Source organism: Erpetoichthys calabaricus, chromosome 18 (genome assembly GCF_900747795.2).
Source record: "Erpetoichthys calabaricus chromosome 18, fErpCal1.3, whole genome shotgun sequence".
NCBI classification, from domain to species: domain Eukaryota; kingdom Metazoa; phylum Chordata; class Cladistia; order Polypteriformes; family Polypteridae; genus Erpetoichthys; species Erpetoichthys calabaricus.
In genome coordinates this window covers 6,066,092-6,085,756 of record NC_041411.2, presented here as the reverse complement: position 1 = coordinate 6,085,756, position 19,665 = coordinate 6,066,092, and the positions used below count along the sequence as shown (strand labels likewise).

The window sequence follows — 19,665 nt, the reverse complement described above, 5'->3', positions numbered from 1 at the left end:
CTGATCATGTTAGAGCAGTGAGGGTCCTCCATGAGTTCCCAAATGTGAAGAAGCACTGAGGGTCCCCTGTGAGTTCCTGATCATGTTAGAGCAGTGAGGGTCCTCCATGAGTTGCCGAATGTGAAAAAGCAGTGAGGGTCCTCTAAGTTCCCAGTCATGTTGGAGCAGTGAGGGTCCCCCGTGAGTTGCTGATCATGTTAGAGCAGTGGAGGGACCCCTGTGAATTCCCAGTCATGTTGGAGCAGTGAGGGTCCCCCGTGAGTTCTTGATCATGTTAGAGCAGTGAGGTTCCTCCATGAGTTCCCGATTGTGACGAAGTGCTGAGGGTCCCCTGTGAGTCCTCAGTCATGTTGGAGCAGTGATTGTCCCCCGTGAGTTCCTGATCATGTTAGAGCAGTGAGGGTCCCCTGTGAGTTTCCAGTCATGTTGGAACAGTGAGGGTCCTCCATGAGTTGCCGAATGTGAAGAAGCGGTGAGGGGTCCCTGTGAGTTCCCAGACATATTAGAGCACTGAGGTCCTTCATGAGTTCCCAAATGTGAAAAGCACTGAGGGTCCTCTGTGAGTTCCCAATCATGTTAGAGCAGTGAGGGTCCTTCGTGAGTTCGCTGATCATGTTGGAGCAGTGAGGGTCCCCAGTGAGTTCCCAGACATATTAGAGGCAGTGAAGGTCCTCCGTGAGTTCCCAAATGTGATGAAGCGCGGAGGGTCCTCTGTGAGTTCCTGATCATGTTAGAGCACTGAGGATCGAGGTTCCCAATCATGGTTAGAGCAGTGAGGGTCCTCCATGAGTTGCCGAATGTGAAGAAGCGTGAGGGTCCCTGTGAGTTCCCAGACATATTAGAGCAGTGAGGGTCCTTCGTGAGTTCCTGATCATGTTAGAGCAGTGAGGGTCCCCTGTGAGTTTCCCAGTCATATTGGGAGCAGTGAGGGGTCCTCCGTGAGTTCCCGATTTTGAAGAAGCGCTGAGGGTCCTCTGTGAGTTCCTGATCATGTTGGAGCAGTGAAGGTCCTACCGTGAGTTCCCGATTGTGAAGAAGCGCTGATGGTGCCCCTGGTGAGTTCCCAGACATATTAGAGCAGTTAGGGTCCTTCGTGAGTTCCCAGATATATTTAGAGCAGTGTGGGTCTCCAGTGAGTTCCCAGTCATGTTAGAGCATTGAGGGGTCCCCCGTGAGTTCCTGATCATGTAGAGCAGTGAGGGGTCCTCCATGAGTTCCCGATTGTGAAGAAACGCTGAGGGTCCCCTGTTGAGTTCCTGATCATGTTAGAGCAGTGAGGGTCCCCCGAGAGTTCCCGATTGTGAAGAAGCGCTGAGGGTCCTCTGTGAGTTTCCCAATCATGTTAGAGCAGTGAGAGTCCTCCATGAGTTGCCGAATGTGAAGAAGCGGGTGAGGGTCCCTGTGAGTTCCCAGACATATTAGAGCACTCTGAGGGTCCTTCGTGCGTTCCCAAATGTGAAAAAGCACTGAGGGTCCTCTGTTATTTCCCAATCATGATGGAGCAGTGAGGGTCCTTCGTGAGTTCCTGATCATGTTAGAGCAGTGAGGGTCCCCTGTGAGTTCTCAGTCATGTTGGAGCAGTGATTGTCCCCTGTGAGTTCCTGATCATGTTTAGAGCAGTGAGGGTCCCCTGTGAGTTTCCCAGACATATTAGAGCACTGAGGGTCCTTCGTGAGTTCCCAAATGTGAAAAGCACTGAGGGTCCTCTGTGAGTTCCCAATCATGTTAGAGCAGTGAGGGTCTTCGTGGTTCCCAGTCATGTTAGAGCAGTGAGGGTCCCCTGTGAGTTCCCAGTACTGTTGGAGCAGTGAGGGTCCTCCGTGAGTTCCCAATTTGAAGAAGCGCTGAGGGTCCCTGTGAGTTCCCAGGCACATATTAGAGCACTGAGGTCCTTCGTGAGTTCCCAAATGTGAAAAGCACTTGAGGGTCCTCTGTGAGTTCCCAATCATGTTTAGAGCAGTGAGGGTCCTTCGTGAGTTCCCAGATATATTAGAGCAGTGTGGGTCTCCAGTGAGTTCCCAGTCATGTTAGAGCAGTGTGGGTCCCCTGTGAGTTCCCAGACATATTAGAGCAGTGAGGGTCCTTCGTGAGTTCCCAAATGTGAAAAGCACTGAGGGTCCTCTGTGAGTTCCCAATCATGTTAGAGCATTGAGGGTCCTTCGTGAGTTCCAGTCATGTAGAGGCAGTGAGGGTCCCCTGTGAGTTCCCAGTCATGTTGGAGCAGTAAGGGGTCCTCGTGAGTCCTGATCATGTTAGAGCAGTGAGAGTCCCCTGTGAATTCCTGATCATGTTAGAGCAGAGAGGGTCCTCCATGAGTTGCCGAATGTGAAGAAGCGGTGAGGGTCCCCTGTGAGTTCCAAGTCATGGTTAGAGCAGTGAGGGTCCCCCGTGAGTTCCTGATCATGTTAGAGCAGTGAGGGTCCCCTGTGAGTTTCCCAGTCATGTTAGAGCAGTAAGGGTCCTCCGTGAGTTCCCAATTGTGAAGAAGCGCGTAGGGTCCCCTGTGAGGTCCTGATCATGTTAGAGCAGCAAGGGTCCTCCATGAGTTCCCAGCCATATTAGAGCAGTGAGGGTCCTTCATGAGTTCCCAAATGTGAAGAAGCGCTGAGGGTCCTCCATGAATTCCTGATCATGTCAGAGCAGTGAGGGTCCCCCGTGAGTTCCGATCATGTCAGAAGCAGTGAGGGTCCCCCGAGAGTTCCTGATCATGTCAGAGCAGTGAGGGTCCCCCGTGAGGTGCCTGATAATTTCAGAGCAGCGAGGGTCCTCCATGAGTTCCCAAATGTGAAGAAGGCACTGAGGGTCCCCTGTGAGTTCCTGATCATGTTGGATGCAGTGAGGGTCCCCGTGAGTTGCTGATCCTGTTAGAGCAGTGAGGGTCCCCTGTGAGTTCCCAGTCATGTTGGAGCAGTGAGGGTCCCCAGTGAGTTCCTGATCATGTTAGAGCAGTGAGGGTCCTCCATGAGTTCCCGATTGTGAAGAAGTGCTGAGGGTCCCCTTCTGAGTCCTCAGTCTTGTTGGAAGCAGTGATTGTCCCCCGTGAGTTCCTGATCATGTTAGAGCAGTGAGGGTCCTCCATGAGTTCCCAAATGTGAAGAAGCACTGAGGGTCCCCTGTGAGGTTTCCTGATCATGTTAGAGCAGTGAGGGTCCTCCATGAGTTGCCGAATGTGAAAAGCAGTGAGGGTCCTCTAAGTTCCCAGTCATGTTGGAGCAGTGAGGGTCCCCCGTGAGTTGCTGATCATGTTAGAGCAGTGAGGGACCCCCTGTGAATTCCCAGTCATGTTGGAGCAGGTGAGGGTCCCCCGTGAGTTCTTGATCATGTTAGAGCAGTGAAGGGTTCCTCCATGAGGTTTCCCGATTGTGAAGAAGTTTGCTGAGGGTCCCCTGGGAGTCCTCAGTCATGTTGGAGCAGTGATTGTCCCCCGTGAGTTCCTGATCATGTTAGAGCAGGTGAGGGTCCCCTGTGAGTTTTCCAGTCATGTTGGAACAGTGAGGGTCCTCCATGAGTTGCCGAATGTGAAGAAGCGGGTGAGGGTCCCTGTGAGTTCCCAGACATATTAGAGCACTGAGGGTCCTTCATGAGGTTACCAAATTGAAAAGCACTGAGGGTCCTCTGTGAGTTCCCAATCATGTTAGAGCAGTGAGGGTCCTTCGTGAGTTCCTGATCATGTTGGAGCAGTGAGGGTCCCCCTGTTGAGTTCCCAGACATATTAGAGCAGTGAAGGTCCTCCGTGAGTTCCCAAATGTGATGAAGCGCGGAGGGTCCTCTGTGAGTTCCTGATCATGTTAGGAGCACTGAGGATCGAGTTCCCAATCATGTTATAGCAGTGAGGGTCCTCCATGAGTTGCCGAATGTGAAGAAGCGGTGAGGGTCCCTGTGAGTTCCCAGACATATTAGAGCAGTGAGGGTCCTTCGTGAGTTCCTGATCATGTTAGAGCAGGTGAGGGTCCCCTGTGAGTTCCCAGTCATATTGGAGCAGTGAGGGTCCTCCGTGAGTTCCCGATTTTGAAGAAGTGCTGAGGGTCCTCTGTGAGTTCCTGATCATGTTGAGGCAGTGAAGGTCCTCCGTGAGTTCCCGAATGTGAGAAGCGCTTGAGGGTCCCCTGTGAGTTCCCAGACATATTAGAGCAGTTAGGGTCCTTCGTGAGTTCCCAGATATATTAGAGCAGTGTGGGGCTCCAGTGAGTTCCCAGTCATGTTAGAGCAGTGAGGGTCCCCCGTGAGTTCCTGATCATGTTAGAGCGGTGAGGGTCCTCCATGAGTTGCCGAATGTGAAGAAGCGGTGAGGGGTCCCTGTGAGTTCCCAGACTATTAGAGCACTGAGGGTCCTTCGTGCGTTCCCAAATGTGAAAAGCACTGAGGGGTCCTCTGTTAGTTCCCAATCATGTTGGAGCAGTGAGGGTCCTTCGTGATTTCCTGATCATGTTAGAGCAGTGAGGTCCCCTGTGAGTTCTCAGTCATGTTGGAGACAGTGATTGTCCCCTGTGAGTTCCTGATCATGTTAGAGCAGTGAGGGTCCCCTGTGAGTTCCCAGACATATTAGAGCACTGAGGGTCCTTCGTGAGTTCCAAATGTGAAAAAGCACTGAGGGTCCTCTGTGAGTTCCCAATCATGTTAGAGCAGTGAGCGTCCTTCGTGAGTTCCCAGTCATGTTAGAGCAGTGAGGGTCCCCTGTGAGTTTCCCCAGTACGTTGGAGCAGTGAGGGGTCCTCCGTGAGTTCCCCAATTTTGAAGAAGCGCTGAGGGTCCCCTGTGAGTTCCCAGACATATTAGAGCACTGAGGGTCCTTCGTGAGTTCCCAAATGTGAAAAGCACTGAGGGTCCTCTATGAATTCCCAGACATATTAGAGCAGTTAGGGTCCTTCGTGAGTTTCCAGATATATTAGAGCAGTGTGGGTCTCCAGTGATTTCCCAGTCATGTTAGAGCAGTGAGGGTCCCCCGTGAGTTCCTGATCATGTTAGAGCAGTGAGGGTCCCCTGTGAGTTCCCAAATGTGAAAAGCACTGAGGGTCGTCTGAGTTCCCAATCATGTTAGAGCAGTGAGAGCAGTGAGGGTCCTCCGTGAGTTCCCAGTCATGTTAGAGCAGTGAGGGTCCCCTGTGAGTTCCCAGTACTGTTGGAGCAGTGAGGGTCCTCCGTGAGTTCCCAATTTTGAAGAAGCGCTGAGGGTCCCCTGTGTTGTTCCTGATCATGTTAGAGCAGTGAGGGTCCTCCATGAGTTCCCGATTGTGAAGAAGCGGTGAGGGTCCCCTGTGAGTTCCAAGTCATGTTAGAGCAGTGAGGGTCCTTCGTGAGTTCCCAGATATATTAGAGTAGTGAGGGTCCCCTGTGAGTTCCCAGTCATGTTGGAGCAGTGAGGGTCCCCCGTGAGTTAATGATCATGTTAGAGCAGTGAGGGTCCCCTGTGAGTTCCCAGTCATGTTGGAGCAGTAAGGGTCCTCCGTGAGTTCCCAATTGTGAAGAAGCGCTGAGGGTCCCCTGTGAGTTCCCAGACATATTAGAGCAGTTAAGGTCCTCCGTGAGTTCCCAAATGTGAAGAAGCGCGGAGGGTCCTCTGTGAGTTCCTGATCATGTTAGAGCACTGAGGATACTCTGTGAGTTCCCAATCATGTTAGAGCAGTGAGGGTCCTCAATGAGTTGTCGAATGTGAAGAAGCGGTGAGGGTCCCTGTGAGTTCCCAGTCATGTTGGAGCAGTAAGGGTCCTCCGTGAGTTCCTGATCATGTTAGAGCAGTGAGGGTCCCCCGTGAATTCCTGATCATGTTAGAGCAGTGAGGGTCCTCCATGAGTTGCCGAATGTGAAGAAGCGGTGAGGGTCCCCTGTGAGTTCCAAGTCATGTTAGAGCAGTGAGGGTCCCCCCGTGAGTTCCTGATCATGTTAGAGCAGTGAGGGTCCCCTGTGAGTTCCCAGTCATGTTGGAGCAGTAAGGGTCCTCCGTAAGTTCCCAATTGTGAAGAAGCGCTGAGGGTCCCCTGTGAGTTCCCAGACATATTAGAGCAGTGTGGCTCTCCAGTGAGTTCCCAGTCATGTTAGAGCAGTGAAGGTCCCCCTTGAGTTCCTGATCATGTTAGAGTAGTGAGGGGTCCCCTGTAAGTTCCCAGTCATGTTGGAGCAGTAAGGGTCCTCCGTGAGTTCCCAATTGTGAAGAAGCGCTGAGGGTCCCCTGTGAGTTCCCAGACATATTAGAGCAGTGTGGGTCTCCAGTGAGTTCCCAGTCATGTTAGAGCAGTGAGTTCCTGATAATTTCAGAGCAGCGAGCACCGTGAGTTCCTGATACTTTTATAGCAGCGAGGGTCCTCTGTGAGTTCCCAAATGTGAAGAAGTGCTGAGGGTCCCCTGTGAGTTCCCAGGCATATTAGAGCAGTGAGGGTTCTCCATGAGTTCCCGATTGTCAAGAAGCGCGTAGGGTCCCTTGTGAGGTCCTGATCATGTTAGAGCAGCAAGGGTCCTCCATGAGTTCCCAGCCATATTAGAGCAGTGAGGGTCCTTCATGAGTTCCCAAATGTGAAGAAGCGCTGAGGGTCCTCCATGAATTCCTGATCATGTCAGAGCAGTGAGGGTCCCCCGTGAGTTCCCGATCATGTCAGAGCAGTGAGGGTCCCCCGTGAGTTCCTGATCATGTCAGAGCAGGGAGGGTCCCCCGTGAGTTCCCGATTTTGAAGAAGTGCTGAGGGTCCCTTGTGAGTCCTCAGTCATGTTGGAGCAGTGATTGTCCCCCGTGAGTTCCTGATCATGTTAGAGCAGTGAGGGTCCTCCATGAGTTCCCAAATGTGAAGAAGCACTGAGGGTCCCCTGTGAGTTCTGATCATGTTAGAGCAGTGAGGGTCCTCCATGAGTTGCCGAATGTGAAAAGCAGTGAGGGTCCTCTGTGAGTTCCCAGTCATGTTGGAGCAGTGAGGGTCCCCCGTGAGTTGCTGATCATGTTAGAGCAGTGAGGGTCCCCTGTGAGTTCCCAGTCATGTTGGAGCAGTGAGGGTCCCCCGTGAGTTCTTGATCATGTTAGAGCAGTGAGGGTTCTCCATGAGTTCCCGATTGTCAAGAAGCGCGTAGGGTCCCCTGTGAGGTCCTGATCATGTTAGAGCAGCGAGGGTCCTCCATGAGTTCCCAGCCATGTTAGAGCAGTGAGGGTCCTTCATGAGTTCCCAAATGTGAAGAAGCGCTGAGGGTCCTCCATGAATTCCTGATCATGTCAGAGCAGTGAGGGTCCCCCGTGAGTTTCCCGATCATGTCAGAAGCAGTGAGGGTCCCCCGTGAGTTCCCTGATCATGTCAGAGCAGGGAGGGTCCCCCGTGAGTTCCTGATAATTTCAGAGCAGCGAGGGTCCCCATGAGTTCCCAAATGTGAAGAAGCACTGAGGGTCCCCTGTGAGTTCCTGATCATGTTGGAGCAGTGAGGGTCCCCCGTGAGTTGCTGATCATGTTAGAGCAGTGAGGGTCCCCTGTGAGTTCTCAGTCATGTTGGAGCAGTGAGGGTCCCCAGTGAGTTCCTGATCATGTTAGAGCAGTGAGGGTCCTCCATGAGTTCCCGATTTTGAAGAAGTGCTGAGGGTCCCTTTTGAGTCCTCAGTCATGTTGGAGCAGTGATGTCCCCCCGTGAGTTCCTGAGCATGTTAGAGCAGTGAGGGTCCTCCATGAGTTTCCCAAATGTGATGAAGCACTGAGGGTCCCCTGTGAGTTCCTGATCATGTTAGAGCAGTGAGGGTCCTCCATGAGTTGCCGAATGTGAAAAAGCAGTGAGGGTCCTCTGTGAGTTCCCAGTCATGTTGGAGCAGTGAGGGTCCCCCCGTGAGTTGCTGATCATGTTAGAGCAGTGAGGGTCCCCTGTGAGTTCCCAGTCATGTTGGAGCAGTGAGGGTCCCCCGTGAGTTCTTGATCATGTTAGAGCAGTGAGGTTCCTCCATGAGTTCCCGATTGTGAAGAAGTGCTGAGGGTCCCCTGTGAGTCCTCAGTCATGTTGGAGCAGTGATGGTCCCCCGTGAGTTCCTGATCATGTTAGAGCAGTGAGGGTCCCCTGTGAGTTTCCAGTCATGTTGGAACAGTGAGGGTCCTCCATTGTGTTGCCGAATGTGAAGAAGCGGTGAGGGTCCCTGTGAGTTCCCAGACATATTAGAGCACTGAGGGTCCTTCGTGAGTTCCCGAATGTGAAAAGCACTGAGGGTCCTCTGTGAGTTCCCAATCATGTTAGAGCAGTGAGGGTCCTTCGTGAGTTCCTGATCATGTTGGAGCAGTGAGGGTCCCCTGTGAGTTCCCAGACATATTAGAGCAGTGAAGATCCTCCGTGAGTTCCCAAATGTGAAGAAGCGCGGAGGGTCCTCTGTGAGTTCCTGATCATGTTAGAGCACTGAGGATCCTCTGTGAGTTCCCAATCATGTTAGAGCAGTGAGGGTCCTCCATGAGTTTGCCGAATGTGAAGAAGCGGTGAGGGTCCCTGTGAGTTCCCAGACATATTAGAGCAGTGAGGGTCCTTCGTGAGTTTCCTGATCATGTTAGAGCAGTGAGGGTCCCCTGTGAGTTCCTGATCATGTTAGAGCAGTGAGGGTCCTCCATGAGTTCCCCGATTTTGAAGAAGTGCTGAGGGTCCCTTTTGAGTCCTCAGTCATGTTGGAGCAGTGATTGTCCCCCGTGAGTTCCTGAGCATGTTAGAGCAGTGAGGGTCCTCCATGAGTTCCCAAATGTGATGAAGCACTGAGGGTCCCCTGTGAGTTCCTGATCATGTTAGAGCAGTGAGGGTCCTCCATGAGTTGCCGAATGTGAAAAGCAGTGAGGGTCCTCTGTGAGTTCCCAGTCATGTTGGAGCAGTGAGGGTCCCCCGTGAGTTGCTGATCATGTTAGAGCAGTGAGGGTCCCCTGTGAGTTCCCAGTCATGTTGGAGCAGTGAGGGTCCCCCGTGAGTTCTTGATCATGTTAGAGCAGTGAGGTTCCTCCATGAGTTCCTCGATTGTGAAGAAGTGCTGAGGGTCCCCTGTGAGTCCTCAGTCATGTTGGAGCAGTGATTGTCCCTCCGTGAGTTCCTGATCATGTTAGAGCAGTGAGGGTCCCCTGTGAGTTTCCAGTCATGTTTGGAACAGTGAGGGTCCTCCATGAGTTGCCGAATGTGAAGAAGCGGTGAGGGTCCCTGTGAGTTCCCAGACATATTAGAGCACTGAGGGTCCTTCGTGAGTTCCCAAATGTGAAAAGCACTGAGGGTCCTCTGTGAGTTCCCAATCATGTTAGAGCAGTGAGGGTCCTTCGTGAGTTCCTGATCATGTTTGGAGCAGTGAGGGTCCCCTGTGAGTTCCCAGACATATTAGAGCAGTGAAGATCCTCCGTGAGTTCCCAAATGTGAAGAAGCGCGGAGGGTCCTCTGTGAGTTCCTGATCATGTTAGAGCACTGAGGATCCTCTGTGAGTTCCCAATCATGTTAGAGCAGTGAGGGTCCTCCATGAGTTGCCGAATGTGAAGAAGCGGTGAGGGTCCCTGTGAGTTCCCAGACATATTAGAGCAGTGAGGGTCCTTCGTGAGTTCCTGATCATGTTAGAGCAGTGAGGGTCCCCTGTGAGTTCCCAGTCATGTTGGAGCAGTGAGGGTCCTCCGTGAGTTCCCGATTTTGAAGAAGCGCTGAGGGTCCTCTGTGAGTTCCTGATCATGTTGGAGCAGTGAAGGTCCTCCGTGAGTTCCCGATTGTGAAGAAGCGCTGAGGGTCCCCTGTGAGTTCCCAGACATATTAGAGCACTGAGGGTCCTTTGTGAGTTCCCAAATGTGAAAAGCACTGTGGGTCCTCTGTGAATTCCCAGACATATTAGAGCAGTGAGGGTCCTTCGTGAGTTCCCAGACATATTAGAGCAGTGTGGGGTCTCCAGTGAGTTCCCAGTCATGTTAGAGCAGTGAGGGTCCCCCGTGAGTTCCTGATCATGTTAGAGCAGTGAGGGTCCTCCATGAGTTCCCGATTGTGAAGAAACGCTGAGGGTCCCCTGTGAGTTCCTGATCAAGTTAGAGCAGTGAGGGTCCCCCCGAGAGTTCCCGATTGTGAAGAAGCGCTGAGGGTCCTCTGTGAGTTCCCAATCATGTTAGAGCAGTGAGAGTCCTCCATGAGTTGCCGAATGTGAAGAAGCGGTGAGGGTCCCTGTGAGTTCCCAGACATATTAGAGCACTGAGGGTCCTTCGTGCGTTCCCAAATATGAAAAGCACTGAGGGTCCTCTGTGAGTTCCCAATCATGTTGGAGCAGTGAGGGTCCTTCGTGAGTTCCTGATCATGTTAGAGCAGTGAGGGTCCCCTGTGAGTTCTCAGTCATGTTGGAGCAGTGATTGTCCCCCGTGAGTTCCTGATCATGTTAGAGCAGTGAGGGTCCCCTGTGAGTTCCCAGACATATTAGAGCACTGAGGGTCCTTCGTGAGTTCCCAAATGTGAAAAGCACTGAGGGTCCTCTGTGAGTTCCCAATCATGTTAGAGCAGTGAGGGTCCTTCGTGAGTTCCCAGTCATGTTAGAGCAGTGAGGGTCCCCTGTGAGTTCCCAGTACTGTTGGAGCAGTGAGGGTCCTCCGTGAGTTCCCAATTTTGAAGAAGCGCTGAGGGTCCCCTGTGTTGTTCCCTGATAATGTTAGAGCAGTGAGGGTCCTCCATGAGTTCCCGATTGTGAAGAAGCGGTGAGGGTCCCCTGTGAGTTCCAAGTCATGTTAGAGCAGTGAGGGTCCTTCGTGAGTTCCCAGATATATTAGAGTAGTGAGGGTCCCCTGTGAGTTCCCAGTCATGTTGGAGCAGTGAGGGTCCCCCGTGAGTTCCTGATCATGTTAGAGCAGTGAGGGTCCCCTGTAAGTTCCCAGTCATGTTGGAGCAGTAAGGGTCCTCCGTGAGTTCCCAATTGTGAAGAAGCGCTGAGGGTCCCCTGTGAGTTCCCAGACATATTAGAGCAGTGAGGGTCCTCCGTGAGTGCCCAAATGTGAAGAAGCGCGGAGGGTCCTCTGTGAGTTCCTGATCATGTTAGAGCACTGAGGATCCTCTGTGAGTTCCCAGTCATGTTGGAGCAGTGAGGGTTCTCCGTGAGTTCCCGATTGTGAAGAAGCACTGAGGGTCCCCTGTGAGTTCCCAGTCATATTAGAGCAGTGAGGGTCCTCCGTGAGTTCCCAAATGTGAAGAAGCGCTGAGGGTCCCCTGTGAGTTTCTGATCATGTCAGAGCAGTGAGTGTCCCCTGTGAGTTCTCAGTACTGTTGGAGCAGTGAGGGTCCTCCGTGAGTTCCCAGTTTTGAAGAAGCTCTGAGGGTCCCCTGTGAGTTCCTGATCATGTTAGAGCAGTGAGGGTCCTCCATGAGTTGCCAAATGTGAAGAAGCGGTGAGGTTCCCCTGTGAGTTTCAAGTCATGTTAGAGCAGTGAGGGTCCTTCGTGAGTTCCCAAATGTGAAAAGCACTGAGGGTCCTCTGTGAGTTCCCAATCATGTTAGAGCAGTGAGGGGTCCTTCGTGAGTTCCTGATCATGTTGGAGCAGTGAGGGTCCCCTGTGAGTTCTCAGTCATGTTGGAGCAGTGAGGGTCCTCTGTGAGTTCCCAATTGTGAAGAAGCGCTGAGGGTCCCTTGTGAGTTCCCAGAAATATTAGAGCAGTGAAGGTCCTCCGTGAGTTCCCAAATGTGAAGAATGGTGTGGTGGGTGGGGAAACCAGAACTGACGAGTCAAGACTGTTGATACAAACACGGGGGGCAACAGCAGAAGGGCCAGGCAGCCCGAGACTTTGGGTGCGGTGTGTAGACAGGCATGGCTGGCTTCCCTGCAGGTGGGGTACAAGGCTGGGGTGGTCTGTGAGGGTGAGATGGCATAGTGGGGTCAAGCTGTTTCCGCCTCTGAGCCCAATGCCGTTGAGGTTTGAATGTCACTTCCTATGTGAACAGGGTGGGTGTTGAGAGTTGGGCAATCGCGACGGCCTCTCACAGTCGCAGGGGGTGATTGGGGAAACGGCACGGAATGAAACTGGTGGGCAGAGAAGAGGGGGGTTTGCAGAGCGATTTACATTTTGGTAAGCAGGTGCCCTCTAACTCGAGTTGGGGGTCCTGGGCAGATTCTCCAATGGCAGGTGTCTTCTGTGTTTATCCTCCAGTTCCTCCAGAGTCTATGTTGACTCTTGTCGAAATTGAGCGGTAGAAATCTGTCACTACGGGAAGCGCAGAGGGGTCTTAGCGTTGGAGGCCTTCTGCCTACCCTGGCCTTGTCTTTGTCATCATTAAAGTGGCAGCCTTGTAACGACTAGCCTGTGTCTGCTTTTGGTTGGTTTGGGTCTGGCGCTACTCCTGCTGCCCCATGCCCCCCACAAGATGGACGATTTCCCCCCTCACTATTTTTGCATACAGCGGGTGTCTAATTGCTTTCTCTTTCTTCTCGCCCCATCCAGCACTTCACAACGCGGCTTCCTACTGCAATGAATGGCAACACTGTTCAACAGGGGACAGCCTCCACCGATGCCACCCAGCCCAGAGGCTGGAAGGAGTTCTGCGAGGTGCACGCCATCGCCACTGCCAAGGAGCTAGCCAAACAGTACCGCATCTTTGCCAAAGAGCGCCCGCTGCACGATGTCCCGGCAGCCGAAAACTTCTCTGTGCAGTTCACGGACCTCTTTCAGGAGTATTTCCGCCATGAGGTAGGGGAGGGGGGCCCGGCCATGGCGGCCCGCTGCAGGGTGGTGCCAGTCTCTGGAGCTGGGGACTACCGGGAAGCGCAGAGACGTCTCTCGGAGGGCACGCAAGGTCTGGTGGGCTCGGGGACGCCCGCCGTTCACAAGGAGCAGCCGGACCGAAGGGAGCTGAGATGCCCCTCTCTTGACACTAATCGGGCGCCCTGCCTGCTCCGCAAGAGCCGGAGCTCGGAGGAATTCTCTGACCCTGCGTTTTCTTTGCCCGAACGGTCCCCTTCGTCTGCCTCCTCGACCTCGAGTACCACGCACTTTTCGTTTAAGAACATCCGGCAGAGCATGAAGGACATGTTCAAGAAGAAATCTGCCGAGTGCCCAGCCGCCGTAGGGCAAAGGGAGTCAAAGGAGGCTGGCGCCGGAGAAACGCCGCAGCAGATAGAGACTGCCAGGGTCAGCCGACAGAGCTTGTTAAATCTACTGAGCGCAAGGTTATGCACGCAGGCTTCTCCCCGGTTGGACGACGGCCTCAAGGTGTGCAGGGAGGGACACCTTTCTTATCTGATGGTGGACGATGCCACCTTGGATACTCAGTCTCACTGGCATCGCTGTAGGCTGCTCCTGAGAAAGTCCTGTTTGCCAGAAAGTGAGGATTACCAGCTGGAGCTTTTTGACCCTCCCAAGGTAAGTGGCAAAAAGTCCTCTACCAATTTGTCTTTGCGGTTGGATGGAGGTGCCCACTGGTCCTGGTGGGCCATGGTGGCTGCGGGTGTTGTTTTATTTTTGTCTGATTCCAGGTCTGCTCGTGTTGCCCCCATGCCAGTAAACCCCCCAACACGATCACATCTAGTAGCTCATACCCAAGTACTGGGGAGAGGAATGAGAGAGCTCAGCCACTGGAAAGACACAGAGTCGCGGGCTTTATCATCTTCAGCGACACACCAGATTTTAAATTTTGTGAACGTCTTCAGAGCTACGGGTTCAAACGTCATTCGTGGCACAAACACCTAAAGCCCAACATTCCCCTCCGTTCCACTTCTCCTCGTTTCTTTCCCTCCTTCGGTACCCGTCACCAGCTCCACTATTTGGTTAAATCAGAGGCCAGTTGTCCCAAACCCTACTGTATCCCTCACCCTCACCCTGATCTTAACGCAGGGGCCCTGATGTTAAAATTCAGTATTAGGGCCATAATGTTAGTAATAATTATATAATATAATTATATATATATATATATATATATATATATATATATATGTACATTTTTGTGTATTCCAAATCCTTACCTTTACCCTTATCCTAACCCCTATGGGTTGTGAGTCCTAAGGTTAAAATTTGACTTTTAGAGCTCTAATATTTTTATATTTTTTCATTATATATAGATATTGATATATTGTGAAAGATCACTTAAAAAGGTTTGGGGCAGCCCCCCCATATATCATCCCTGGCTGCAATGGGCTTTGAGAATAAGACAGCAGTGTCTTTGATGGAGTCCAAACAAGAACTGATGATTAGTGGTTAAGATGGTGGCTTTAAATGCAAGACCAGAAGTGGTATGAGGGAACCGGAAGTGACCTTTTTGTGATGTCGTAACCGTAAGTGACGTTCTTTTGGGCGCTGTAACCGGAAGTGACATCTTTAAGGACAAGTAAGACAGGTTTGGTCTGTAGAGGTAACAGAAGAAGGTTTATAGTACTAGCTGATTGCAACCCAAGGAGATACGGTCTCTCTTCCGACACCCTCTCTTAAACGGTGATACAATGGGAAACAGTGTCGTGTTTTTTTTTTTTTTACCTCCTCTTTGCTCAATCAACTTCTGGCCTGCTGCTGCATCACATGATCTGCATCTTCCATGGTGCTTCGAACATTTAAAAGCCTGTACAGCAGCTGGCCTACTCTTTGTCTTTTATTTCCTTTCCCGGGCCTGGTTAAATCTCTTGGCACAAAGTCTCGTCTTGCGGGACGTGAGTTCTTGATATTTTTTAATTTAAAAAGGAATAAGAATCTGAAAATCTAACAACATCACATTAAAGTTCGATAAATTCTGAAAAGAATGATGCCAAACATTTATATGTAGGTTTTACAATAAATCCGATTTAAAGCGTGACAACAAAGTGCCAAAAAAACGTCACATAAAATTGTATTTTTAGACTTTGGATTTTTTATATATATATATATATATATATATATATATATATATATATATATATATATATATATATATATATATATATATATATATATATATATAAAATATTAGTGTGTGTGTGTGTGTATATATATATATTGTAAGAAGGATGCTATATAGCACCCGACAGAGATTGGACACGGGAGGCACGTGTAAAATAAAACAAATATTTATTTTTCTTCGTCTGTGGGCTACGCCTACCCTCAGACACAACACAGTCCCAAAGCACACTAAATCACACCAAGCACTTTCTTCTCCTGCATCACCACTCCTTCCACCCGACTCTGCCCGCTGAGTGGTGGTCGCTGGCTCCTTTTATTGGGTACCCGGCAGTGCTCCAGGTGCTTGATTGCCAGCATCTAGCTGCACTTCTGGGTCAGGCGAAACCAGTGCCCAAAAGGGGCCAGCAGCTCCTGCTGCAGCACCCCCTGGCGGCACCTGCGGAACCCCACAGGTCTTCGCAGAACTCCAACCCCCATGAAGCCCTGGGTGAGTCCGAAGCAGCACTGTCAACCCAGGGAGGCAGCCATATAGCGTCCAGGGGGAGATACTGGGTTTGCCACCTTTGTCCCCCTGATATACATGGTGCAGGGGCGTCCCGGCCAGGCATGGGCCCCCAGCCATCCGTCACAATATATATATAGCGTACACTCTCAAATGCCTAACACAAGTCTTTTGATTCCATGATGGCTTGCAAGGGTAAATCTTTCCTGAAGCATCTGTTCCCCTTTTCTCATTTGTGATGGCATCCAGTGCCAAGTTGGGAATTGCTTCAACGTGTCTGCTTAATGTTGAGGAACGCTCGCTCGCTGGCTTGGCACCGGGGAAAAGACGACTGGTGCGACAGAAAGCAGCTAGAAACCACGCATGAAGCGCTTGGCACGTCCAGAGCCAGACTGGAGCAACGCCGAAGCTCTGCTTGGCCCAAAAATGGAAATGGGCCTGCAGTCTGCCAAGCAGATGTTGGCAGCTGTCTGTGTGGTGCAAAACAAACTTCTCGAGCAGTGTGCCAGCCTGATTTGAAGGAAGGACTGCACAGCTGGGGGTGGGGAGGTCATGGCGAATGGCACCAGGGCATCATGTAACACAGAGAGCGTGGTGCTGCCAAGTGGCATCACTAGAACGGCTTCTCCTGGCCAGATGTCTGCCGTGATTGACTTCATCATGGGGGAGTAGGCGACTTTTAGTTTGACGTTACCTTATTGTCCTGGTGGGCTTCTCCTTATCTACACTTTGCCCCCTAGTCTGTACAAAATAAATACATGCATTCAAGCGACCATAAACTTGAAAAGGACATAGGAGTCTCCAAGCCTTCCCTGCCTACAACGCTCGGCTTACCCAGAGTGCATTGTGGTCCTTTACTGGCTCGCTGGTACAACAGCACTCGGCCGCACATTTATATGTCATGTCTTTGATCGCGGGAATATCCTAAAGCTGTAACTTCAAGACTTTACGACTGCAGTGGCTGATCTTGTCGTTGGACCACGTGCGTTTACACAATGGTAAGTCAGCTGGGCAGGTCAAGTTTAGCAGCTGCGTGACGACTTTCTAGAAGGGTCCTGCAACGTGTTGTCTGACAGAGTCGGTGCTGTTAAGAAGGGTTACAAGATACGGCGAGTATGAGACACCAGACACACCAGCCTCTGTTACGGTGGTGAAGTCCCTAACCCCACGTTCGTCCCTTCTTCCTCGTAGCTGCTACTTCGGGATGACCGTTCATTGGTTCTACCTTCTCACGCACACATGACGATTGACTAATTATCGGACCTGTTTGCCCGTTATCCCTACCTCCATGTTAGACTGCACCCTGTTCCTCCGGAGTGGTCAAGCATCCCATAGCCCCGCAGCTTAGGCGGGTCAACTTGGTGAGGGAAGCGCCGTGATATGGTGGCATCCTGTTCAGGGTTTGCACTTAGCACTCTGCTTTGTTGGAGTAATAAATGACTGAATGTGTTACTTTGCGTTGTCTTCAGGGACAGGTTTGCTTTTTGGGATATTGGAAGTTACATCTTCACAAACGTGGTGTGTATGCGTTTGCAACGCATGCAGAATAGCGTTCTAAAGTTAATCGTTTTCTATAAATTAAAAAAAATATGTTTATATAGTCCCTTCATTTTATAATGCAGCCTGTGGTTAAAAATAAAAAAATAAGTATATAATAATAAGGCAGTAGATAAGAAAAAGGTTTGGGGATGGCCACCCCATATACCAAAAAATCTGCAAAATAAAATAATCGAGTCTTTACAGGATGAGTCTGTTCTATAAATATGGTAGATAGGAGGAAGAGGTGGATTTGGGGCGGCTGGGACAGGAACTGACATGGCAGCAAGATGAATTCTGGGTACGGGAAGTGATGTTCATGCGTGGTTTGTTAGTGATGTCCCTGAGAGGCATGGCCTTGGGCTGAACTTCAGGGTAACGAGAGGAGAGAGAATCACCTGTGAATGCCAAACCCCAGTCTGGCTGATAAGTAACACTATTTGAGCTTGTAAACTGCCCCCCCGCCCCCCCCCCCCCCCAATGCACAAGTGTTCGACAAGCCTTACGGAGCACGTGGAGGCAGTAGGGAATGAAATTCAAATAAACGTAATGACGAATAGGCAACAGTTTTCGACACGTTTGTGATGACAAAAAGGGAATTGGAAAGAATCGTTTTATCGCTTATTCCTGGTATCCTGGTAAGGATACGTTTTCTGTTCGATTGTGCGAGTTCCCACATAAACCCAGAAGTAAATCGAAAAAACAAAAGCGACCACGTGGCTCAAAAAGTCTTTTGATAAGAAACTACGCCCCTATCTCTCTTTTTGGTGAAAGGTAAGGTTGTAGGGAGAGTCTCCGTGCACAGCTGGCCTTCTTTTGAAACGGCTGAATCTTGTAATATTTAAAAAAAAAAAAAAAAAAAAAATGTATAAGCAATCTAACTGTGTGTGTGTAAAATCGACTTGGCTTGAAGAATTGGACATATTCGTTTAGTATTTAGGCTTCCGTTTTTTGAGTTTTCCATAAAACTTCACTATAAAATGGCAGGATTGGTTAAGTATTTTTAAAATTCATATAAAATGTTTAACTTTAGAACACAATTTTACTTGGCAAATGCATATTTGTTGTGTTTGTGAAGTAAGAACTCCAACTTGGAGAGTACCAAACTTCTCCTGTACGACTGATAAGTACCTACGGGTATTTCTGTTACACACACACACATTATTAGAGAACATACAGATACGACAAAAGAGGGCTTCTAGGTGGGAGGGTAGCACCCTGAAAGATGGCTCCTGCTGGACACCCCTTTCACCCTTGTCCTTGGTCACATGGTTTGTAGCCTTTCATTTTCATTGCAGGCTTGGTCACCCATACCACTCACTCCATCTTATCATGCCAGCATGCAGTTGGGCGGTTCATTTTGTAGCCCCAAGTTCTCGAGGCTTCACTTTCTTTGACTGTCCTTTCACAACCACGAGGCCATCGAATGTCATCATCAGTTAAAAAAAAATTGTTATATTCCCCTGAAAGATGGCAAACTTATACCTTCACCTCACCTGTTAGATCCCAAGGCAGGAGTTCCCGACCTTTTTCGTGATGTTTTTATCCCGTGGCAACTTTTGCAAAGTACATTTGTTCCGTAATTTGCATTTATACTTCTACCACATTAACGCGATCAACAAAGGGGGACATTTGACAATACCGTTTTTTTAACGTTTTTTAAGTTCAAATAACTATACCAATAATAACAACACATCATAATGCTATTTCACCTGTTTCAAAACCAACCAGTGATGAGCAGGTAACGGCATAGCAGAACCAAACGCTCTCAAGTCGATGTGAACACGTAAGCCCGTGTGATGCTCGTTCTCGCTTTAAACCTACGATTGTGGATATTCTTGTCGTACTTGTGTCATGCTGTCTTGGGGAACTAATTGAGTTCCTCGTCACTTACATTTTTTTAACCAAATTTACCCCCAGAGTAGGTGACATTTGCCCCCAGGGGGGTTGGGAACCCGTGTCCTAAGGCAAAGAACATTAAGAATGGGGAAAGAGAATTGATGGTATGGTGGAACGTAACTGTGCGAAATCACGCAATGTTGGAAGGGTTGAAGGATTGGTGTTGAGCTGCTTGTGAATGTAAACGGAGGTTCTTAGTAATCCAGATTTCTTCCTTAACCGGTTTACTCGCCATATCCCGGTTTTGTGCGTGCCTGTTAGTGTGTCAGAAAGAGGGTGTGCAGCAACGCCCATAATGACCAGCAGTTTTTGTCGTCATCCTTTCCTCCACTACCACCTCCTAGGACTTGAGTGCGTCCCATAATGCAGCGTGCCGCCTTAACCGGCTGGTGGTTTTGGTGGGCCTCCCTTGACATGTTATTGGACCGGAACGCCATACTGGCCATCACAGAGTATCGAGCGTACAAACGATGTCACTAGCAACATTAAAGGAACACAGTCTCCTAACTAAAGGAGTCTGCTCTGCCCTTTCGTGCATTGTTTATCTGGCCTGGTATTGAGGTTGGCACCCAGGTACTTGTAGCATTGATCGAGCAGTTTACAAGTGAGAGAGCCTGGCCTAGGAATGACAGGCGTACCGACATCGGAAAGCTATTTGTGTCAATTAGGAGTGAAGGCTTCCAGAAGAACACAGATCAGGTATCTTGTAACGCAAACGAAGAGGAATTGAGCACAGTTCTTGTGGCAAGAGGCTCCGACTCACAGGATTAATGTACAAGTTACGAATACGTGCGAGGTGTGTGCAGGGAGCAGGCCGATGACGACTGAGCAAGTTGTGCCTCTTTTTTTGTTTGTAACGTGATGAACAAAAATGTGACGGCAGGCCTGGAAACATAATCAGCATTTCTGAAAGCTGAGACGAAACCGCGTGACGCGGCCACCCCGGTTAT

At 50.3% G+C, this 19,665-nt stretch overlaps 1 protein-coding gene across 1 annotated transcript in view; it reads left to right on the top strand.

Annotated features, from left to right (window-relative positions):
* The window catches only part of sh2b3 (SH2B adaptor protein 3), a 118,422-nt gene that overhangs the window by 21,087 nt on the left and 77,670 nt on the right, over positions 1–19,665 (top strand). The window contains exon 2 of the mRNA XM_028825280.2: positions 12,358–13,275. Coding sequence (XP_028681113.1) covers positions 12,385–13,275 — 891 coding nt within the window. The 5' untranslated portion in view covers positions 12,358–12,384. The remainder of the gene's footprint in view (positions 1–12,357; positions 13,276–19,665) is intronic.